This window comes from Puma concolor, chromosome B1, assembly GCF_028749965.1.
Source record: "Puma concolor isolate L17-30 chromosome B1, mPumCon1.1.hap2, whole genome shotgun sequence".
NCBI lineage: Eukaryota > Metazoa > Chordata > Mammalia > Carnivora > Felidae > Puma > Puma concolor.
In genome coordinates, this window is record NC_141670.1 from 174733809 (window position 1) to 174759005 (window position 25197).

The 25197-nt window shown below is 38.6% G+C and overlaps 1 protein-coding gene across 3 annotated transcripts in view; it reads right to left on the bottom strand.

Annotated features, from left to right (window-relative positions):
* Positions 1-25197, bottom strand: part of WDR19 (WD repeat domain 19) — a 115099-nt gene that overhangs the window by 82225 nt on the left and 7677 nt on the right. For all 3 annotated transcript variants that reach the window (XM_086705214.1, XM_086705215.1, XM_025921397.2), the window contains exons 5-9: positions 16002-16117; positions 12408-12523; positions 7284-7364; positions 5321-5433; positions 4641-4814 (exon numbers count right to left, since the gene is read on the bottom strand). In XM_086705214.1, coding sequence (XP_086561340.1) covers positions 4641-4814; positions 5321-5433; positions 7284-7364; positions 12408-12523; positions 16002-16117 — 600 coding nt within the window. The remainder of the gene's footprint in view (positions 1-4640; positions 4815-5320; positions 5434-7283; positions 7365-12407; positions 12524-16001; positions 16118-25197) is intronic.

Consider the following 25197-nt stretch of genomic DNA (forward strand, 5'->3'; position numbering starts at 1 on the left):
GTTTCATCTGGGTTGAGTTTTGGTAGTCGTTTTTGAAGGATTTTTCCAGTCTTCTAATTTGTCAAATTTCCGAGTTGTCTGTAGTATTCCTCTATAATTCTGAAGTTGTAGTATTCCTTTATTAGCCTTTTAATGGCTTCCAGAGCTGTAGCGATATTCCCATTTCATTCTTGATATTGGTGATTTGTGTCTTTATTTCTGTTATTCTTGCTAGAAGCTGATCAATTTTTTATCATTTTTTTAAAAAAACACTTGTTTTTTCCAATTCTATTTTCAATGTCATCAGTTTCTGCTCTTTACTATTTTATTCCTTCTGCTTTGCCTTTTGTTTGATCTTCTTTTTCTAGTTTCTTCAAGTAGGAATTTAGACTATTGATTAGAGATTTCAGTTCTCTGTATTTTTAAATTTTCTCTAGGATATACTCATGATTTACTTGGAGTAGGTTAATTTCCAAGTGTTCATAGAAGTTCCTGTTGTTTTTCTATTATTCATTTCAAGTGTGGTTATATTATAGCCAAGGAACACATTTTGTAGGACTTCAATTTAAATTTCTTGAGGTTTTGTGGGCACCAGGGTGGCTCAGTTGGTTGAGTGGTCAACTCTTGATTTCAGCTCAGGTCAGGATCCCATGGTAATGGGATTGAGCCCTATGTCAGACTCTGCTAAGCATGGAGCGTGCTAGAGATTCTCTCTGCCTCCACCTGCTCCCCCACCCACTCTCTTGCTCTCACTCTCTAAAACAAAATAAAAATAAATTTGTTGAGGTTTCATGGTCCAGGATATGGACTATCTTGGTGCATGTTCCATGGGTGCATAGAAAAAACATATATTCCATTGTTGGTGTAATGTCTAACAGATGTATGTTAAGTCTAGTTGGTTTACTGTGCTGTCCAAATCTATGAAGAGTTTAGCTAAGCTACTCCATGGTACTGCTGCCTCAGCATCCATTGTTTGGCCAAATGGCCTTAAATTGACACCCCTCCCTCCTTCTTATAAGTGCATGCCCTAGGTAGCAGCCCAGAGTCACAAGCAAATGTAAGTTCCGGATGTGACTTCCCCAAAAGCCCTTGTGATCAACAGTCTCCCCTGCCTCCTACCACCTGTGTGCCTTATGTTCCCCTAGGATAAGATCTCTGGGGCTTACCCCACTCTTCTGGTTAGAGTTGACCAATTTGGACTTAGCCTGGGAAACCTAAAGCAGTTTATTCATGAACCCTATTTTTTCCATGAACCCTATTAACAGCACATGCCCCTGGTTGTCTCTTTTTGTCTGAACTGTGCCTTGAACTCTCTGTGAGACCCCTCAAGACAGGCAGGTATTTCCTCCTGGACCTGTGAATAGTGAATTTCTCCATTTCAGTTCTTCTTGTTGTGTATTGTTGAACGGCAGCTCATGATCTGACACTCTGTGCTCTACTTAATAAGTGTCAATTTGATACTTTTAATTCCTTGTTGAACTTCTAATTGTTCCATACATTACTGAAAGTGGGACGCTGAGGACTTCAACTATTATTGTTGTCTATTTCTCCTTTTAATTCTGCCAGTTTTACTTCATCTATTTTGAGGCTCTGTTGCTAGGTGCGTGCTCATTGAGCATTGTTATATCTAATCAATATGCAGTCTCTCTCCCCATCCCTGTAATTTTCTTTGCTCTTTGTTTGATACCCAGACACCTAGCTTTCTTTTGGTTAGCACTTGGATGATCTTTTTCCATCCTTTCACTTTTACCTGGTTATTTCATTATATGATTATATTGAAGTGAGTTACTTACAACATATAATAGGGTCATTTAAGAATTCTAATAGTCTATGTCTAATAATATTGTCATTTACACGTTTAACATAGTTAATTGATCTGTGTGAACTTAAATCTACTGTTTTGTTATTTTGTTTGTCCCTTTGTTCCTGTTTGTCCTTTCTTGCCACTTTTAGATTTGAACATTTTTCAGTATTCCATTTTAATTTACCTATTGTGTTTTTGTATATATCTCTGCCTATTTTTTAGTGGTTGCTCTAGATTATAACATACATATTTAATTTCACAGTCTCTTTAGAATCAGTATTTCACCACTTCAAATAATGTAGAAATCACATATAACTTTAACCTCTTCCCTTTATGTTGGGGTTGTCTTATGTACTGCATCTTAATATGCTGAACATACTATCAGACAATATGATAATTTTGCTTTCAACAGCACGTATGTTAAAGGTCTCAAAAAAAAAAAAGATCTATTGTATTTACCATTTCTGTCATTCTTCCTTCATTCTTGATGTTCCGAATCCTCTGCTGTCATCTGTTCTGTCCCATCTGAAGAACTTCCTTCAGCAATTCTTCTAGAGCAGGTCTGTTAGCAATAAATTCTCTTCATTTTTCCTCACCTGAGAATGTTTCCATTTCACTTCATTACTGACAGATAGTTTCACTGGGTAATGAATTTCAGCTGACTGTTCTTTTCTCTCAGCCCTTTAGGAAGCTGTGATGCTTCCTTCTGGCCTCCATGACTTATGGTGAGAAATCCACTGTCATTTAAAATGCTGTTCTTTAGCTGTTTTTTTGTCTTTAGTTTTTAGCAGTTTATAATGTATCTGAGCTAGGTTTTTTTGGACTTATTTGGACAATTTTTATAAAGCTGCTACCTTTACCTCCATCCTCTTGGCACTGGCATCTTTTGATTGCCTTTTCCAAGCAAGTTGAAACTTTCTTGATTCTTTGTATGTCAGGCAACTTTGGGTTCTATTTTGGACATTCTGAATATTATGTTTGAGACTCTTGCACCTTGTCTAAAAATTAGAGAACACTAATTTTTTTTTTTTTTTTTCCAAAGCAGGCAACCAACCCAGTTGGATTCGGGCCACGAGTATCAACCAGCCTTTTGTGGGTTGTGGTTTCAACATCAGTTCCATTTTCAAAGGCTTTGCAGTCATATTCGGATATGTTCCTGTATGGCCCACTCTGTGGCCCATAGGACTTGCATTATGATCTTTTAGTTCAGTTCTCAAAGTCTTTGGTATGTTTAGGATGAGATACACATGTATAGCTCAGGAGTGAACCTAGGAGCTCATAAATATCTTTAGATGCTTGCTTTCCAGAGCTCCTCCCTCTCTAGGATCTCCCTGGTATGTTCTGATTCCCTGGGGCTCCCTTTTTTGGTCTTCCAGCAGTAAAGTTCAGGCTCTAGTTACCCTGCAGGGTCTTGTCCTTCCCACAACTGTACCCATACCTGCCACCAAGCAGTGGGAGGGCAGGGAGAAAAGTAAGCAGCAGGGTTTACCCCACTTTCCTGGGACCACAGCCCCTGTAACTGGAGGAAGGTTACCCTCTGTCAGAGCTGTAGGCATCTGAGGGTCCTTCTTGCCGGAGCTGTTGCTGCCACTGCAGGTTGCTTGGTGGCCAGGGCATGAAAGAAGAAAGGAAGAAAAAGAAAGGAAACTGGGAAATTTCCCCAACTGTCTCCGAGCGTAAGAGGAGTTCTCTTTCCTGCAACTTGAGCCAGAACCAGAGGACTTCTCTCAGAGCTCTCTCATTTAAGTTCTGGTTTCTACTTCTGGATTTTGGCTGCCTTCAGTCCTGAGAGATTGGAAGACGAATGGGAGACTCATTACTGGTTCAGTGGTACTTCAAATTCTGGTCTTCTTCAATATGCCTACTATTTACTTTTTAAAGTCCTTAAATAGCTGTTCCATGCATTCTGCCCAGGTTTTTTTTTTTTTTTCTTCAATATATGAAATTTATTGTCAAATTGGTTTCCATACAACACCCAGTGCTCATCCCAAAAGGTGCCCTCCTCAATACCCACCACACACCCTCAGTTTGTTCTCAGTTTTTAAGAGTCTCTTATGCTTTGGCTCCCCCTCCCTCCCACCCCCCATCAACCCTCAGTTTGTTCTCAGTTTTTAAGAGTTTCTTATGCTTTGGCTCTCTCCCACTCTAACCTCTTTTTTTTTTTCTTTCCCTCCCCCATGGGTTTCTGTTAAGTTTCTCAGGATCCACACAAGAGTGAAAGCATATGGTATCTGTCTTTCTCTGTATGGCTTATTTCACTTAGCATAACACTCTCCAGTTCCATCCACGCTGCTACAAAGGTCTGCCCAGGTTTTATAGCTGTATTCAGTGAGAGAGACAGATGAATGTGCTTACTTCATATTACCTGGAATTACCTATTAAAAAAATTTTTTTTTCAACATTTTTATTTATTTTTGGGACAGAGAGAGACAGAGCATGAACGGGGGAGGGGCAGAGAGAGAGGGAGACACAGAATCGGAAACAGGCTCCAGGCTCTGAGCCATCAGCCCAGAGCCCGACGTGAGGCTCGAACTCACGGACCGCAAGATCGTGACCTGGCTGAAGCCGGACGCTTAACCGACTGCGCCACCCAGGCGCCCCTGGAATTACCTATTTTAAGATGGATTTTCAAGCATACTCAATTTTAGGTGTTGTATTTAGTTTACATCTAGTATTCATTTTAGGTTTTGCCCTGAGTGTTAACAGCAGAAGCAATCTTAGAAATTTTCAATTGCAAACAGGTTTTAGGAGTGCAAGAAAGTATGGTGGATAGATTCATATTAGCCATCACAGTCTTGTTGAATATCTTCAATATTCCTTACATAAGCTTTCCTGGGAATATGTGAATATAACTTACCAGGTATCACCACATGTAGCAGCTTTATTAAGCGTCTGTGATACTGCAATACTGGTTAGACTATCTTTGTGGTCACGAGCCTGAAATATCTCTTGACCAATCTCTCTAATATGAGTGGAGATGACCACAAAAATTCCACGTGAAAAGCCAATCATGATGTAGCCATCACCATACCTATAGCAACAAAGGCAACAATACATTAAAAGGATGATTAACTATCATTTGCAATAAAGTAAATAAGCAAGTGCCTTAAAACTAAAGAACTACAGAATCCAATTTATCAAGGGCCACATAATATGCTAGGTAGTTTCACATATTTATTTATTTTTTTTAATGTTTATTTCTGACAGAGAGAGAGAGAGAGAGAGAGAGTGAGTATGAGTGGGAGAGAGACAGAGAGAGGAGGAGACATAGAATCCAAAGCAGGCTCCAGGCTCTGAGCTGTCAGCACAGAGACTGTTGTGGGGCTCAAACTCATGAACCATGAGATCGTGATCTGAGCTGAAGTTGGCCACTTAATTGACTGAACCACCCAGGTACCCCAAGTTTCACATATTAAATCATAGGTTACAATCCAGAAAATGTTACATATAGAAGTGAAAATGCTAAGGTCAAAAATGAAATATATTAGTAAGGAAAAACACACGGATATCTTTTGGTAAGAAGCTTTTTTTACATACCACCTATAGCAGACAATGTTACCATAGCGCTGCTGAAATTCCAGATCAATTGGACTATCTGGTTCATTCAGATTATAAAGAAACAAAGTTTTCTTGCCAACCACCACACTGATCTGCCAGAAAAGATTAAGGTACTTCGTGAAGACCAATAAGGAAATTCAAATAGCTAAATCTAATTTATGCAAACAATGAGCCAGGTTTACATTAAATGTTGTAACTAATAAGATAACGTGATTTAAAAAAATACATTGTAATATATAGTCTGGTAAGGGTCCTTGGCTTTACACACATCCAACATACCCTTTGAAAAGTACATTAAAATAGCTGGGTGTTACTTTATTTTATTTAAAAAAATTAAAAAAGAAAAAAATTTTTAGCCTTTATTTATTATTGAGAGAGAGAGAGAGAGAGAGAGAGAGAGAGAGAGAGAGACAGAGCGTGAGCAGGGGAGGGGCAGAGGGAGACACAGAATCTGAAGCAGGTTCCAGGCTCTGAGCTGTCAGCACAGAGCCTGACACGGGGCTCAAATTCACAAACTGTGAGATCATGACCTGAGCCGAAGTTGGATGCCTAACTGACGGAGCCACCCAGGCGCCCCTAAAAAAATTTTTTTTAATGTTTTATTATTTATTTTTGAGGGAGAGAGAGAGAGAGAGCAGAGGAGGGGCTGAGAGAGAGGGAGACACAGAATCTGAAGCAGGCTCCAGGCTCCAAGATGTCAGCACAGAGCCTGACATGGGGCTTGAACTCACGAGCTGTGAGATCATGACCTGAGCCAAAGTTGGATGCTTAACCAACTGAGCCACCCAGGTGCCCTTGGGTGGGTTAACTTTTTAAAATTCTCTACACCTCTCATTAGAGTTCTGTGCAATACAGGACTGTAAGTCTGACAAAGTTCCACTGAAACTGAATTCATATCCAGAGTATAGAGAGTTTTCCATCCTAAGAGGACATTCTGATTTTAAGCCACATTGTGTGGGTAACTGAGCTCAATTTTTTATATCATCATTCTTTCCATCACCTGCAGGTCACTGGTCAATGTTGCTAGACTAGTGTCCCTCCATTACTCACACAGTCAATATTTGATTGTAATTTTCAGTGCAGGGTTTACCTGTGTGAGGGAGGGGAAGGAGTGTATTACTTATTTGGGCTCATTAAGAGTGATGGATTTATATAAAAAGAGAAACACTGATGTATTTCCTTGATTCTACCAATTATAAGTCACTATCAATTAAATAGCTTTTTAAGAAATTGGATCATTTAATTTAAATATATTTGTATTAATTGTGAAAATCATCTGGATTTCAGAATATTAAATTGTGGCAGGGAAAATGCATCTAAGCTATTAACAAAATAAAAAGTACAATTTCCAGAGCTCTGGTCACCATCTCCAGTAGCGTGAAAAAAAAAATGATATAGAAATCAAGACTTCTATTTGTGAAGGCGCCCTCCCTGTTCTACTACCACAAGAATCGGAAGAGCAACACCCACTGCCTCAGGAAGGTGCCTTCATCTGCTGTGACACCAGGCAGCTAGATGTTGCCAGCATCAGCAAAAGCAACTTACATGCCTAAGAGACTGGAGCTTACACTGATTTAATAAATGACAGACCATAATTTATTTATCACTATACATTCTGAACCATCCTAGAAAAGGAGAAAAAATAGTCTACAAAAGTATCAAAATAACTTGGGCATGGATTTGACTTAGAATTCTTTAAAAAAAATTTTTTAACATTATTTTTGAAAAAGAGAGAGAGAGAAAGAAAGAGAAACTGCGTGCACACAAGTGGGGGAGGGGCAGAGAGAGGAGACACAGAATCCAAAGCAGGCTCCAGGCTCTGATCTGTCAGTATAGAGCCTGGTGTGGGGCTTGAAACCACGAACTGCGAGATCATGACCTGAGCTGAAGTTGGACACTAAACCGACTGAGCCCCCCCAGTGCCCTGGTTTAGCATTCTTACTGTGCTTTCAGCAGCAGACATTCGATCATCAGTCTTCATCGTGGAAAACTGCATGTCGCTAGGCTCTGATCTCACTGACGTCTGCAGGGATAGAAATGTTATCACTATGAACAAATGCAACACTTAAATTCATTCTGAATATTAATAAAACAGGTAACTTGCTTTTACTTCTGTTATACCTGAAAATCCCACCGTGATAAACCTCTAGAAATTCTGGATGAAACGGAACACATATCTTATCAAATAGATACATTAAGCTTGAAAGAAGGTAAGGAAAATTCCCAGGGACAATAAGCAAAGATCAAACCATAAACCAAAGTATGTGCGCAACTATCCAGAGCAGTTGGTAAGGAGATAATAAAGAAGCCCATTTGATTTGGGCTGAGCTTTGAGTCAGAAGAAATGCCGAAAACATTCTTTTCAAATCAAACGTTCCTTCCTATCCTCATTATGATCTGAAGTTCAAATTTATACTTTGAGTGGTCTAGAAACTCCTTGGAGTGTTTATCAAAAGCAAATCCAAAGCCTCTTCCAAAGCTGCAAAAAAATGTCCACAGACAAGCCCTGCTGAAGATGAGCTCACAATTCAAAATGAGAAAAGTCACAAAGAAATAATGCATCAAGAGCAAAAGTCAGCAGATCTAAAAATAACAGAATTCTCAGAGAGAGATCATAAAGTAATGCTTTAAAATGACTAAACACATAAAAAGACTCATAAGTATGACAAGAGACTTTTCCTTTATAATTTTAGAGAGAGAGAGAGAGTGGTGGAGAGGGGCAGAGGGAGGGGGATAGCATCGTAAGCAGGCTCCAATGCTCAGCATAGAGCTTGATGCAAGGCTTGATCCCACAACTCTGGGATCACGACCTGAGCTGATATTAAGAGTCAGATGCTCAACCAACTGGGCCACCTAGGCACCCTGACAAGAGACTTAAAAAAAAAAAAAATCCTGACAGATTTTTAAGAGAACTACAAAGTATTTTTCTTTTTTAATTAAAAATACAGCTGACCCTTGAATAACATGGAGGTCAGGATAGCCGAGCCCCTGCACAGTTCAAAATTGGCATAAAGTGTTGATTCCCCAAAACTTAACTACTAATAGCCTACTGCTGACTGGAAGCCTTACTAATAACATAAACACTCAATTAATGCATGGTTTGCATGTTATGTATATTAAATACTGTATTCTTACAATAAAATAAACTGGAGAAAAGAAAACGTTATTAAGAAAATCATGGGGTGCCTGGGTGGCTCAGTCAGTTGAGCATCTGACTCTTGATTTCAGCTCAGGTCATGATCCCAGGGTCGTGGGATGGAGACTCACGTCAGGCTCCACGCTGAGCATGGAGCCTGCTTGAGATTCTCTCTCTCTCCCTCTGTCCCTCTTCCCCATTCACTTTATCTCTCTCTAAAAAAAGAAAAAAAGAAAGTCATAAGAGAAAATACATTTATGGTGCTGCACTATATTTATTGAAAAAAAATCCACATATAAGTAAATCTGCACCGTTCAAACCCATGTTGTTGAGGGATCAACTGTATACTTGACATACAATATCCTATTACTTCTAGGTAAACATCATAGTAGTTCAATATTTATATACTTTACAAAATTATCCCCATAAGTCTAGTACTATCTCACCATACAAAATTATTACGATATTACTGACTATATTCCCTATGCTATATATCATACCTCCATGACTTATTTATTTTGCAACTGGAAATTTGTACCTCTTAATCCTATTAATGCCTATTTTGCTCTAAAGTACTTATTAAAAATGAAAAGAAGAATCACTAAAATAAAAAAACTCAAATTTGACCAAATTTCAAGAGTAAGTGAACTGATTTGATGAAATTATCCAGAAGTTGTAGTGACAAAAAGATATTATGAGAGAGAGTTAAAGAGATAGGAGGTCCTACATATGTCTAACTGACACTGCAGAAGGACAGAATAGAAAGAGCAAGAGGTAATACCCAAGAGATAATGACTAAGAATTTTCCAGAATTGATGAAAGACAGCAATTTTCAGATTCAAGAAATAAGACAAGCCCTTAATAGGACAAATAAAAATAAATGTACATAAGTAACACTAGAGTGATCTTCAGAATAGTAAAGTCAAAATAATTCAGAGACAGTACCAAATAAAGCAACGCTTTTAATGTATGCTTTGCTTACCACAGGACAACTTAAGTAGTATGTCTAATTCTGGAAGAATATATCTTAAAGATCAGAAATGGGAAATGTATGCAGATAATGGCTGAATATAGTGACTTCCTGGGATGCTCTGTAGCAAAACATGTAAGACCATGTCTTCATTCAGTGTTGATGTCTGATATGGATACAAAAGTGTGGAGCTAAAGCATTTGAACTGTATTATCATTCTAATTCAAAAGGGTACCAAAATAGAATGCTCAAAATTTTAGGTTTCTAGGAAATATCTTTTACACTAGTTAATCTTTCTTAAGAACCACTTTAATCATGCTATGGTTCTGCTCAACATGGTTGAGTTACTTCTGCTTAACTTTCAGAGCTTTCCAGATACAGGAACCAACTTTCTTCTTCAGCCTTATTTTCTATAAATTTTCAATCAAAGCCCACATCTGCAGTCAAGCCAATCTTGAACGAGCCATAAACAAGCTTCAAGTTTTTCTTCTTATCTTTGTTCATGCTGCTTTGCGTGGGTTGAATGACAGACTGCTAAATGTCTTATGGTATCCACTAAAACAAGTTTCAGTGGGGCACACGATCAATGATCTACAGAGACTAAATTTGTAGCTTCCCTGGCAGCAGTGTGGCGTGACTATATGATTAGGTTCTAGTGATATGAATGGAAATAATAAATGCATCTTCCAGACTAGGTCCTTTAAATGTTTCTTGCACTCCACTTCTCTTTCTCCCTTCCCTGGGGTGGAAATACAGATCTGGTGCTGTTAACTATGCATATGTTAACTATGCATAGCAAATAGCAGAGCAGTAAGATGGAAGCAAGGAACCTGGGACTATGTACAGCCTTGTGAAGCAGACATGCAGAGATGATCTGCCTACCTCTCTCTGTTATATGAGAAAGAGAAAGAGAAAGAAGAAAAACCATCCAAACTACCATATTCTTAGAGCCCTTGTAATTTTGTGTTTTTTTTCAATATATGAAATTTATTGTCAAATTGTTTTCCATACAACACCCAGTGCTCATCCCAAAAGGTGCCCTCCTCAATACCCATCACCCACCCTCCCCTCCCTCCCACCCCCATCAACCCTCAGTTTGTTCTCAGTTTTTAAGAGTCTCTTATGCTTTGGCTCTCTCCCACTCTAACCTCTTTTTTTTTTTTTCCTTCCCCTCCCGCATGGGTTTCTGTTAAGTTTCTCAGGATCCACATAAGAGTGAAAACATATGGTATCTGTCTTTCTCTGTATGGCTTATTTCACTTAGCATCACACTCTCCAGTTCCATCCACGTTGCTACGAAGGGCCATATTTCATTCTTTCTCATTGCCACGTAGTACTCCATTGTGTATATAAACCACAATTTCTTTATCCATTCATCAGTTGATGCATATTTAGGCTCTTTCCATAATTTGGCTATTGTTGAGAGTGCTGCTATAAACATTGGGGTACAAGTGCCCCTATGCATCAGCACTCCTGTATCCCTTGGGTAAATTCCTAGCAGTGCTATTGCTGGGTCATAGGGTAGGTCTATTTTTAATGAAGCCCTTGTAATTTTGGATCTCTCTGTTACAAGTTCCTCCTATACCTTGATTTATTCAGATCATCTGTCTTCTAAATATTCCTAATTCAGCTTTCCTTGATCTCCTCCATCTCACATATATAAGACTTGTAAGCTATACCACAAAACTGGCAATCGCATAAGGCTATGTTTTATCGTAATTAGTTCTGTCTTCTTGAGAGTAGGGTCCTATGGTTCGCAGCTTTTAAGATGATCCACAATGATCCCCACCTCCTGGTTTCTTTGTGTAATCCCCATCCCTACCCCTTGAAGTGTGGGCTGGACCCAGGGACTTACTTCTACATAACAGAATATGGCAAAAATGATTTTGAGATCAGGTTATTTATTAAGAGATTGTGGCTTAAGTTTCAAATGGCTGCTCACAATCTATTACCACCCGCTATGTTATGAGGCACTCTATGGAGAGATCCATGTGGCATGGTAATTAGGTAGGTTTCTAATCAATGGCCAGAGAGGAACTGAGGCTCTGAGCCTAACTACCTGTAAGGAACTGAACTCTTGTCAACAACCATGTGACTGAGAGTGGAAACAGATTTTTTTCCCAGTCAAGCCTTCAGATGAGACTCCAACCTTGATCAATAAAATGCAGCCTTTTAAGACCTTAATGCAGCTAGGTGCACCTGCATTGCTCATCCACAAAAACTATAAAACAATAAATGTATATTGTTTTAAACTGCTAGGTTTTGAGAGCAATTTGTTATGTAGCAATAGAGAACATAGGGTCATATTTCATATTTCTTCTAAAGTACATAGCACAGTGCCACATACCTAGTGGGCATTTAAAGAATTTGCTAGTTAATATTGCCCCAGCAATACTAAATCATAAGCCAAGTGGTCCAAAGTATAATTTACCCACTGGTGAGATTATGTAGTAGCTCTTGGTAATACAAATTCCCTTAAGGAGGAGCCACTGAGGATCTAATCAATTGTGAAATTTGAACAGCGGTAAACTTGAATCCTAAAATTAAATTTAAAATTTAATTAGGGTTAGTTTGGAAGCAATTTAACATATCAGTTAAAGTTAAATTAACATATCAGGCAGAACAGAATCCAAGTTTAGTTATTCACATTTATATTATAAACATTCATATATAAAGTAAGGGTTATCTCACAAATGGACAGATGGAGTATAACCACAGAGCCGACAATCCATGCTAATACTCGATAATGGAAAATATACAAAGGAAAATATTTGGATAAAGTAGTCCTATGAAGAAAAGTGTACTAATACATAAAAAGAAAAGCTTTTGTTGTTTAGAATATGAAGTTATTGTATACATACCTCACGTAGAGATTTAAAAATTGGACAGATTAGCTTGGTAGACAAACTTCATTTCAGGGAAATTCTGAATATATTGGACCAAGGATGTTACTGTATTACCTGTCTTATCGTGTCACCTTCCTGATTGCTAACTGTAATCATTTTATCTTCACCACCTAAAGCAAGCAGATTTTCTGCATTCCAACATCCACATGTGATTTTCTTAGTGTGTTTTCCTGAAAAAGAGATGATTTTTGTACAGACACATGGGTTTCTCAAAAAAAAATTAAAAGATCTGTGATGTCTAATCTGAACATTTAGGTAATATGACATGGATATTAAACAAAGAATGTTAAACCTCATCAAAGCAGTTAGTGTCTAAGCAACCTTATTTAAAAGTTTATTACCAAGTTACAAATCAATATAACAGCATAGAAGAGCAATAATGCTTTTTTTTTTTTTTTTAACTGTTTAGGTGGATATTCTGCTACTTGATAAGTTTGTTTGCTTACCATGTAGCTAACCCTGTAACAATGTCTCTAAGAGAGGCAAATCCCACCGCACTCGAGTTACCTTCACTATACTCAGCTTTACAGGGTGGTAGACCCTTGGTATAAACAGATTCAACATTCACAGTTTTGACTATTCATGAAAAATTAGAGGGCATTAGATTTGTGATAATACTGAGGTGCAAATCTGAATGTGTCCTAGTGAGACTTGTGTTAAGAACTGAGTCACTTAACTAGTAAGGGATATTAGATAGAACCACTATGTATCAGGAAACTTTTTTGCTGAGGAGTCTAGCCAGTGCAAAAACTGTATTTGGGGAGGCAGAGAATTACATACTTGACACTGTGAGATTTATTGAAGGTCCTAGCATAAATCCTGGAGTCGCAAGATTAATTCTACAATGAGAAATAGAATGGTTAAGTATACATACTCTGGAGCCAAACTGCCTAGATTTGAAACTTGGCTCCACCGCTTACTGTGAGCTACTTAACATTTCTATTCCTTAGTCACATACCCATAAATTGGGGATAAGAGTAGGGTCAATCTCACAGAGCTGAGGATCAAATGAGTTCAAGCACTTAGAAGAGTGCCAGGCATAAAGAAAGTGCCATATAAGTTTAGCTATTATGGCTGCTTTTGAGAGCAGAGACCACACCATTCTTTCCACGCCTTACAGAACTTAATACAGTACCCATGCAGGAAGTAAGTTCTAAGCAAGTAGTTATTAAGTGAGTACAATCTGAGGCAGGAGTGTGCCAGGTATGTTAGAGGCTCAGCAAGGAGGACAGTGTGGCTGGAGCAGAGGAAGTGAGAAGATGAGATGAAATCAGAGTTTGCAAGCACTAGGTCATGCAGGCCTTGGCTGGCCGTTGTGAGGACTCTAGCTTTGACTCTGGGTCAGATGGAGGACCATTGGAAAGGTCTGAGAAGAAGGCTCACTCTGGCCCCTAGTTGAGAATATTCGATAGTGGGGCAAGAGTTGAAGCAGGGAAACAAGTTAAGAGATTGCAGAAATTCAGTGGAAGATGTTTGAGGCTCACAGATAGCGGAACAGGACAGGTGGTGAGAAGAGGCTGGATTATGGAGATATCTGAAGATAATCCTGTAAGATTTTCTGGCAAATTAGATATGGAGGGTATGAGAAAGAGGAAGAGTCAAGACTAAGGGTTAGCCTGAAGATCTAAAACGATGAGATGTCACCAATGGTGAGAGGGACAGCCGTGTGTCCAAAGGGTTTTAAAGATATTAAATTTGAAGTATTTATTAGATATCTCATCAGAGATGCTGAGTAAGCAGTTGGATATAGGAGTCTACAAATTGGAAGAGATAAACATGGGAGTCGTCAGGATACAGATGACATTGCCAATCAGGAGGCCAGAGCACAAAAGTGAAGGGAGCATTCAGAGAAGACACTGAGATGTAGTAGAGTTTTCTGATTAGAAATTAAGGGACTTGGGTGCTACATTGGAACTGGGCCCAGAGAGATGGGCATGAGGAGGGAAAAAAGAGTGCACAAAGAGAGGTGGGAAAATCTCAAAGGCAAATTCCTTTCTATACCCGAGAAAGGGAGAAGAACATCTCTCCCTCCTCCTTCCTGTATACCTCAAGGCCTCTTTGCTTGCAGTGCTCAGAACTCAGGTTGGCCTTAACATCAAGAACAGTTAACATGTTTTGTGTGCCTACTTAAAGTGTTCTGGGCACTTTACATGTACTGACTTATGTAATTAATACTGACTCACAGATGCTCTAATATGGTAACTGGGGTCTGAACCATGTTATTGAGAGGCTTGCAACATTTAATTAAACTGTAGTAAATGAATTTCATGTATATAAGAACCATGCAATGAGAAAACTGCCCGTGTCTAGTCTAGTTGAGGAAATAAATCAGTGTGAGATGAAACGTGGTAACAGATTTTAGTTACTGTGAAATGTTGACAGATCATGCTACCATGCGGCAGCTACCTGGAGTGGAAAAGCTTGGATTTAGGAAAGTGAGTCATTTAAAAGGAAAAAAGGCAGTCACAAATCACAGCCAACTCTGAAAGAGGCAGCTATTATATATTTAGCTAAAGATACAAAATTAACTTGAATCTCCTTAGGCCCATTTTTCACAGTTAATAAATGAGAACAGACTCATATTCATATTAAATACGAAGATCACATATAAAATCATGAACATATGACAAATGCCTGACACAAAATAATCATGCTTTGATGAATTATTTTCTTATACATCAGGTGTCAAAATTTCTGGGGCCTGTAAATTAATTGGCAGGATATTCCTACAGATGAACTGGGATACAAAAAATGCCTAACTGAAGTCAAATAGACAATTTGTATGGTGAAAGTTGTTTTTTATAACTCAAAATAGTTTTTTTAGTTTTTCAAATGGATCAATAACATTACCTTTTGTCTGGAGTACTAAAAATATTAATATTAAACAGACATATATGTGAAAAAAATGAAATAATTAAATATCCTCAGTTGAAAGGTACTTTCTCAAGTATTCTGTGGGTACTCTTATCTCCAGGGTTTAATTTCTTCCTTAGCAGTAAATTATAATTCTTCTGGCCACATGGGTATAATTAAGCCTACTAGTTTCACCATTTACTAGCATGATTTACAATAATTAAGAATAGATCTGTTTCTTCTTGGGTATTCAGAAGGCAGATGCTAAGTGACCAGAGATTGTGGGAATCAAAGAGCTTGAACCAAGAATGTCAAACAAGGAACGACACACTGTAGTCATATACCCTGAGGCAAATGTAATTCCCAGTGCCTACATAGGCTAACTTGGTGTTTGGAGAGAGTAAGAGGTTAGAATTAATATCTAGTTATATTCTCACCAAACAGTCACCAAATGTTTCAGTCCATCTACTGACGTGTTGATATGAACATGAGCTATTCCATGTCCACAGTTCTCAATCTGGGTGAGAAAGGGACAAATGGAAGCCATCCTATTAATGTCCTGGTGTCCACAGGCACAGGTGGACCTTAGAGAGACATTCATTCTATTTAGCCTGGGTAATTTTTAGGAGACAGTATAGATGGATCTTGAAGTTTAGCCAGATACAAGGCTTGACCAGGGGAGCCTCACTACTACACAATTTCCCTTGCAATATCAGCAAAATCTAAGGCAGTAAAATATATTACATTTATGTAAAGCATCTCAAGTATTTAGCAGTGTTTCCAGCTATAACCTACCCAGCACAGGAATCTTTCGAGATGTCTGACGATTATAAATAAGCAAATTTCCTTTAACAGTTCCAACAGCCAGGAAACTTCCAATTTTTGACCAAAGAAGGAAAGACATTTGATCCCTATAACATTAAAATATCAATTACTAAAAAAAATTCACAATCATAACCTCCAAACAGATCCTTTAAAAAGTATTTCATGAATAATTTTAATATCTACTTAGGAGCTGAAGTACAAAATTACAACTTAATGCTTTAGAACAAAAACTAAGTGCTAAAGATATTTTGGAGATGCTAGAAGGTGATCTTACTGTCAGATGTACAAATTCAGTGCAGACCTACGAATATGTAATAAATAAAAACGTAAGCCATGATGGAATCTCAAATTTCGTTAAGATGACTCATGATGAGATGGTTTAATTAGTCTAATGACAGTTGTAAATGTGGTAAAAATCTTAATGAATGAGAACACCTCATGCTTTCAAAAAAGTAGGTCCAATAACACGGTATATTAAACTGGAAACATCATCGACAATTCATCGCCTTAAATAAAACATATATTTTCCAACTCTGTCACTTTTTAAAGTTTTTATTTAAATCCCAATTAGTTAACCGCAGTAGAATATTAGTTTCAGGTGTGCAATATAGTGATTCAACACTTGAATACATGACTCAGCGCTCATCATGACAACTGCACCCCTTAATCTCCATCACCTCTTTTGCCCATCCCTCCAGAAACCTCCCCTCTGGTAACCATCAGTTTGTTCTCTATAGTTAAGAGTTTGTTTCTTGGTTTGCCTCTCTTTCTCTCTCTTTTCTTGTTTTGCTTGTTTTGTTTCTTAAATTCCACATATGAATGAAATAATATGGTATTTGTCTTTCTCTGACTTATTTCACTTAGCATTATATTCTCTAGCTCCTGATCAATGTCACTGCAAATGGCAAGGTTTCATTCTTTTTTATGGCTAAGTAATATTCCGTTGTGTTTATGTATGCACATAAATACATATATACCACATCTTCTTCATCCATTCATCAATCAATGGAACTAACACTGTTTCCATAATTTGGCTAATGTAGATAATGTTGCTATAAACATCAAGGTGAACATATCCTTTCGATTTAGTGATTTTGTACTCTTTGGGTAAATACCTAGAGTAGTATGATTGAAGGATCACAGGGTAGTTCTATTTTTAACTTTTTGAGAAACCTGCATACTATTTTCCACAGTGGCTATACCAGTTTGCCTTCCTGCCAAAGTTCCCATTTCTCCACATCCTCACCAACATCTGTTGTTTTTCATTTTAGCTATTCTGACAGGTATGAGGTGAGATGTCATTGTAGTTTTGATTTGACTGATAAGTGATGTTGAACATCTTTTCATGTGTCTATCAGCCATCTGTATGTTTTCTGCCCATTTTTTAATTGGATTATTTATGAGGTGTTGGATTTTATAAATGCTTTATATATTTTGGATATTAACCCTTTATTGGATGTCATTTGCAAATATCTTCTTCCATTCTATAAGTTGCCTTTAGTTTTGTTGATTGTTTCCTTCATTGTGCAGAAGCTTTTTATTTTAATGTAGTCCCAAGAGTTTATATTTTGTTTTGTTTCCCTACCCTCAGGAGACATCAAGAAAGAAGTTGCAGGGTGCTTGGATGGGTCAGTTGGTTAAGTGTCGACTCTTTTTTTTTTTTATAAATATATTTTTTAAGTTTATTTATTTATTATTGAGAGGGTGAGAGCACAGCTGGGGAGGGGCAGAGAGAGAGGGAGTCAGAATCTGAAGCAGGCTCCAGGCTCTGAGCTGTCAGCACAAAGCCCAATGCAGGTCTCGAACCCACAGACCATGAAATCATGACCTGAGTGGAAGTCAGACACTTAACTGACCAAGCCACCCAGGCGCCCCTAGTATCTGACTCTTGATTTAGACTCAGGTTGTGATCTCACAGTTGTGAGATTGAGCCCCACTGTTGGGCTCTGTACTGGGCATGGAGCCTACTTAAGATTCTCTCTCTCCTTTTCCCTCTGCCCCTCTCCCATGCACTCTCACAGACACTCTCTCTCTCAAATTAAAAAAAAAAGGTGCAGCAGCAGATGTCAAAGAAGTTACTGCCTGTGCTGTCTTCTAGGATGCTTATGGTTTCAGGTCTCACATTTAGGTCTTTAATCCATTTTGAATTTATTTTTGCATATGGTGTAAGAAAGTTGTCAAGTTTCATTCTTTTGCATGTTGCTATCCAAGTTTTCCCAACACCACTGGTTGAAGACACTGTCTTGTTCCCACTGGGCATTTTTTCCTGCTTTGTTGAAGATTAATTAATCATATAATCGTGGGTTCATTTCTGGGCTTTCAATTCTGTTCCATTGATCTATGTGTATTTTTTTGTGCCAGCACCATACTGTCTTGATGATTACAGCTTTGTAATATAGCTTGAAGTCCAGAATTGTGATGCCACCAGCTTTGCTGTTCTATTTTAAGGTTGGCTATTCAGGGTCTCTGGTGGTTCCACACGAATTTTAGGATTGTTTGTTCTAGCTCTGTGAAATTGTTGGTGGTATTTTGATACAGATTGCATTAAATGTGTAGATTCCTTTGGGGAGTATGGACATTTTAACAATATTTGTTCTTCCAATCCATGTGCATGGAATATTCCATTTCTTTGTGTCATTTTCAATGTCTTTCAGAAGTGTTCTATAGTTTCCAGAGTACAGGTCTTTCATCTTTTTCCTTAGGTTTATTCCTTGGTATCTAGGATTTTGGTGCAATTGTAAATGGTATTGATTCCTTAATTTCTCTTCTACTGCTTCATTATTGGTGTACAGAAATGTGACAGATTTCTGTACATTGATTCTGGCAACTTTACTGAATTTGTGTATCATTTCTAGCAATTTTTTGGTGGAGTCTTTCAGATTTTCTACACATAGTACCTTGTCATCTACAAATAATGGAACGTTTACTCTTTCCTTACTGATTTAAATGTCTTTTATTTCTTTCTATTGTCTGATTTTTGTGACTAGGATTTCCAGTACTATGTTGAATAAAAGTGGTGAGAGTAGGGGCACCTGGGTGGCTCAGTTGGTTAAGTGTCCACTTCAGCTCAGGTCATGATCTCATAGTTTGTGGGTTTGAGCCCCACATCAGGCTCTGTGCTGACAGCTTAGAGCCTGGAGCCTGCTTTGGATTCTGTCTCCCTCCCTCTCTGCCCCTTTCCTACTCAAGCTCTGTCTCTGTCTCTCAAACATAAACATTGAAAAAATTTAAAAAAAAAAGTTTGAGCTGGACATCCTTGTCTTGCTCCTGACTTTAGGGGAAAGGCTCTCAGTTTTTCCCCATGGAAGAGGATGTTAGCTGTGGGTTTTTCATATACGGCCTTTATTATGAGGTATGTTTCCTCTAAGCCTACTTTGTTGAGCATTTTTATCATGAATGGATGTTGTTCTTTCTCAAATGCTTTTTCTGCATCTATTGAAACAACCATATGGTTCGTACCCCTTCTCTTATTGATGTGATGTATCATATTGATTGATTTGCAAATACTACACTTGCAACCCAGGAATAGTTCCCACTTGATCATGGTGAATAATTTTTTTTAATGTTTTGTTGAATTCAGTTAGCTAGTATTTTATTGAGAATTTTTGCATCCATGTTCATCAGGGATATTGGCCTATAGTTCTCTTTTTTAGTGGAGTCTTTATCTGGTTTTGGTATCAAAAGAATGCTGGCCTCATAGAATGAACTTAGAAGTTTTCCTTCCTTTTCTATTTTTCTGAAATAGTTTGAGAAGACTAGGCCATAAGTCCTCTTTAAATGCTTTCTAGAATTTGCCTGTGAAGCCATCTGGTCCTGGACTTTTGTTGGTTGGGAATCTTTAAACTGCTGGTTCAATTTCTTCGCTGGTTATCAGTTTGTTCAAGTTTTCTATTTCTTCCTGTTTCAGTTTTGGTAATTTATATGTTTCTAACAATTTAACCATTTCTTCTAGCTTGTCCAATTTGATGGCATATGGTTTTTCATAATATTCTCTTATAATTGTTTGTATTTCTGTGGTGTTAGTTTTATTTCCCCTCTCATTTGTGATTTTACTCATTTGGGCCCTTTCTCTTTCCTTTTTGGTAACTTTGGCTGAAGGTTTATAAATTTTATTTAGTTTTCTCACAGAATCAGCTCTTGCTTTCATTGCTCTGTTCCACTGTTTTTTTGTTTGTTTGTTTGTTTGTTTGTTTGTTTAGTTTCTACATCATTTATTTCTGCTCTAATCTTTATTATTTCTTTCCTTATGCTGGCTTTAGGCTTCATTTATTGTTCTTTTTTCTAGCTTCCACTAGGTGTAAGGTTAGGTTATTTAAGGTTTTTCTTGCTTCTTGAGGTACACCTGGATTATTATATACTTTCCTCTTAGGACCACTTTTGCTGCATCCCAAAGGTTTTGGACCATTATGTTTCCAATTTGTTTCCATGTGCTTTTTTATTTCTTTTATTTCCTGGTTGACCAATTCGTTGTTTAGTAGCATGTTATTTAATCTCCATGTATTTGTTGTCTTTCCAAATGTTTTCTTGTGCTAACTTCTAGTTTCACAGCATTGTAATCAGAAAAGGTACATGGTAAGACTTCAGTCTTCTTGTATATGTTGAGGCCCATTTTGTGACCTAATATATTATGTATTCTGGAGAATGTGCCATGTGCACTTGAAAGAATATGTATTCTGCTATTTCAGGATGGAATATTCTGAATATATCTGTTAAGTCCATCTGGTCATTCAAAGCCATTGTTTCCTTTTTGACTTTTTGTTTAGATGATCTGTCCATTGGGGTGCCTGGATGGCTAGGTTGGCTGAGTGTCTGACTTTGGCTCAGGTCATGATCTTAGGGCTAATGGGTTTGGGCCCTACATAGGGCTTTGCACTGGCAGCACAGAGCCCACTCAGATTCCCTGTCTTCCTCCCTCTGCCCCTCCCTCACATTAAAATTTTTTTTGATGATCCATTGGTGTAAGTGGGGTGTTAAAGTCCCCTACTATTATTGTATTATTATCGATTAGTTCCTCTATATTTGCTATTAATTGTTATATATATTTGTGTGCTCCTAATCTGGGTGCACAAATATTTATAATTGTTAAATCTTCTTATTGGATTGTCCCCTTTATTATTACATAGGGTCCTTCTTTGTCTCGTTACAGTCTTTGTTTTAAAGTCTAGTTTGCCTAGGGGTGCCTGGGTGTCTTAGTCAGTTAAGTGCCTGACTTCAGCTCAGGTCATGATCTCGTGGTTCAGGAATTCAAGCCCTGCATTGGGCTCTGTGCTGACAGCTCAGACCCTGGAGTCTGCTTCGGATTCTGTTTCTCCCTCTCTCTGTCCACCCCCAGCCCCACTCACGCTGTAGCTCTATTTCTCAAAAATAAACATTTAAAAAAGTTATAAATAAAGTCTAGTTTGTCTGATAAAAGTATTGCTACTCTTTCTTTTGACACCCATTTGCATGATAAGTGTTTCTCCATCCCCTCACTTGTAATCTGCAGATGTGTTGAGGTCTAAAATGAGTCTCTTATATGCAGCATATAGATGGGTCTTGCTTTTTTATCCATTCTGACATCCTATGTCTTTTTTTCTTAATGTTTATTTTGAGAGAGTGCACACATGCAAGCAGGGGAGGGGCAGAGAGGGAGAGAAGAATCCCAAGTACACTCCATGCTGTTAACATAGAGGCTGACGTGGGGCTGGATCCCACAAACTGTGAGATTATGACTTGAGCTGAAATCAAGAGTTGGATGCTTACCTGACTTAGCCACCCAGGGGCCCCATAATATGCTATGTCTTTTGATTGGAGCATTTAGTCCATTTACATTCACAGTAATTTATGATAGTTGTGTTATTTATTGCCATTTTATTACTTGTTTTGTAATTGTTTCTGGAGATTTTCTCTGATTCTTTCTTGTCTTTCCCTCTTTCATGTTTTGCTGATTATCTTTAGTGATATATTTGGATTTCTTTATTCTTTGCATGTTTATTAGTGGTATTTGGTATATTGTTACCATTAGGTTTGTATAAAACCTCTTTTGCAAATAGCAGTCTATATTAAGTTGATGGTTGATTAAATTTTAACCCATTCTTTTCTCCTCTCCTCCCCAAGTTTTAGGTATATGTTATTATATTTCATATCCTTTTTTTGTGAGTTCCTTGACTGATTTTTTTACAGAAATGTTCATTTTTACTGTTTTTGTGTTTCCTGTCTTTATACTGTCACTTTTGGTTTCTCCTTTCCATTCAAAGAGTCCTTTTAATATTTCTCACTGGGCTGGTTTAGTTGTCACGAACTCCTTTAGTTTTGTTTGGGAAATTCTCTATCTCTCCTTCTATTTTAAATGATAGACTTGCTGGACAGAGTGTTCTTGGCTGCAGATTTTTCCTGTTCAGCACTTAGCACTTTTTTTTTAAAATTTTTAAATGTTTATTTATTTTTGAAAGAGAGAGACAGAGTGCAAGTGGGGGGAGGGCAGAGAGAGTGGAAAACACAGAATCCGAAGCAGGCTCCAGGCTCTCAGCTGTCAGCACAGAGCCTGATGCAGGGCTTGAACTCCTGAACTGCAAGATCATGACCTGGGCTGAAGTTGGATGCTTACCCAACAGAGCCACCCAGGTGCTCCTCCTGTTCGGCACTTTGAAGATATCATGCGCTCGCTTCTAGCTTGCCAAATTTCTGTTGAAAAATCTTCTGCTAGCCTTATGAGTTTTTCCTTGCAAGTTAAGGACTTTTGTCTTGCTGCCTTTAGTATCTTTTCTTTAGCATTATATTTTGCAATTTAATTACAGTATGTCTTGGATTAGGCCTGTTTGGGTTGGTTTTGATGGGAGTTCTCTGTGCCTCTGGATCTAGATGCCTGTTTCCTTCCCCAGATTAGGTAAGTTTTCAGCCATTATTTCTTCAAATACATTTTTTGCCCCCTTTTGTCTCTTTTCTTCTTCTGGGACTTCTATAATGGGAATGTTATTATATCTGATGGAGTCACTAAGCTCCCCAAGTCTATTATCATGTTGTATAACTCTTCTTTCTTTTGTTCAGCTTCATTACTTTCCATTACTTTGTCTTCCAGGTCACAATTTGTCCCTCTCAGTCTTCCAGCCTGTTGTCCACTGCATCCAGTGTGTTTCTAATCTCATTTATTGCACTCTTCATCTTTTTTTTTTTTTAACTCTTTTGTCTCTGTGGGATGGGTCTCACTGATGTCTTTTCTCAAGCCCAGTGAGTATCCTTATGATTGTTGCTTTAAATTCTCCATCAGGCATGTTATTTATATCTATCTCACTTAGATCTCTGGCCGTGACCTTATCTTGTTCTTTTGTTTGGGATAAATTCCTTGTCTTCTCATTTTTTTCTAAGTCTCTGCCTTCTTTTGTGTGCTATTAAAGCCAGTTAAGTCTCCTGCTCCTGAAACTAATGGTCTTATAAAGAAGACATCACATAGCACTCAGGGCCTGGTGCTTCAGGGAGTGCTTCCAGTGTGTGTGCATGCACTGTGCTGTTGTGTTTTGGCTGCCCCATCCTTCAGTGAGTCATCTGCAGGGCTCTGCTTGACTTCTATGCACAATGTTTGGTCCCTGACCTGATGTGGCAAGTTTTACTCTGCTTGTGACATGAGACCTGTCACTATTTCCACCAGAACTGAGGCCCTGCAGCACTCTCTGCTTAGGAGACACGGTGTGGGCAGAGGTTTGTGATGGTCTTCTGGGGGAGTGCCCTGCCACACTGGGACTGAGGTAAGTGTGACTGAGAAAAGCAGTTCCACTGGAGCACAGGGGGTGCTTAATAGAAGTTAGGCAGCCAGTATCCATGCTGCACTGCTTCCACAGGTGACTGTGTTTATGCTGTGGAGAGAGAAATGGCACTGACCAGCTCCTTTGTTCCTGGAGATGTATCTCCGTGAATGCTGTCTCTCGCGGACATGCTCTAAGAAGAGCAAATGATCTCCCAATTTTGTGGCCCAGTCTCTCTTCAGATTGCTGTTGCCATGCTGTATGCCCCAGGTTGTTTACCTGCCTTCTCTCAAGGAGCAAGGCAGTACCCTCTAGGCTCTATCCTAGTGAAGCCTGCTGACCTTCAAAACTCCAGGCTTTAAGCCCCATTGGTTGCAAGAACTCATGAAATTCAGCCCTTCTCATTTTCCAAGCCAATGGCTTTGGGGAAATGTTCTCCTTGTGCATTCCCCTGTATGCTCCTCTCTCAGTTGCCCTTCTCCATGACCACGCTCCTTCCCCTCCACAGCAGCCAGGATCCATTTCTCCACTAAACCATGTCTCCACACTTCCTATCTTTTTCAATGTGTCCTCTTCTCTCCCTTTAGTTGTAGAGTCTGTTCTGTCAGTCTTCAGGTCGATTTCTGGGGTATTTAGGATGTTTTTGATAGTTATCTAGTTCTATTCATGGATCAAGGTGAGCCTAGGGTTCTCCTATTCCACTGTTATTCTCCGTCTCTCCCAACTCTGTCACTATCAAGGGTAGCTCACTTAGAAAGAGGTAGAAAGCACATTTGCCTACCACCAGTTCTTATGTACATTCTAGGATCTACTGGTTGAACTTTTATATAATTCTTTACTACATGGAATCAGGACTCCTTGGAAAGTAGTAGATTCCTTTCCATATATTGAGGAAAGAAATCACAAAGGGTATAGAAAAGTGGTTCTGAAAATGCAATCACAGGACCAGCAGCAGCATCTGGGAAGTTCAGAAATGCCAGTTCTCTGATCCTAACCCAGGCCTACTGAGTGAGAAACTCTGGTGCCCAACTATCTGTGTTTTTTTAATTTTTTTTTTATTTTTTTTTTAACGTTTATTTTTTATTTTTGAGACAGAGAGAGACAGAGCATGAATGGGGGAGGGACAGAGAGCAAGGGAGACACAGAATCGGAAGCAGGCTCCAGGCTCTGAGCCATCAGCCCAGAGCCTGACGCGGGGCTCGAACTCACAGACTGCGAGATCGTGACCTGAGCTGAAGTCGGACGCTTAACCGACTGAGCCACCCAGGCGCCCCAACTATCTGTGTTTTAATAAGCACTCTGATGCACCTAAAGTTTGAGAACCACTGATAGGCCATTCACTGAAGAAAATAACACTGGTTTCAAGAACATTTGATACCTAGGAGACAAAAGTTCACCTAAAGTATATAAAAGTTAGTTGTAACAATAGAAGGATGTAGTAAATGTGT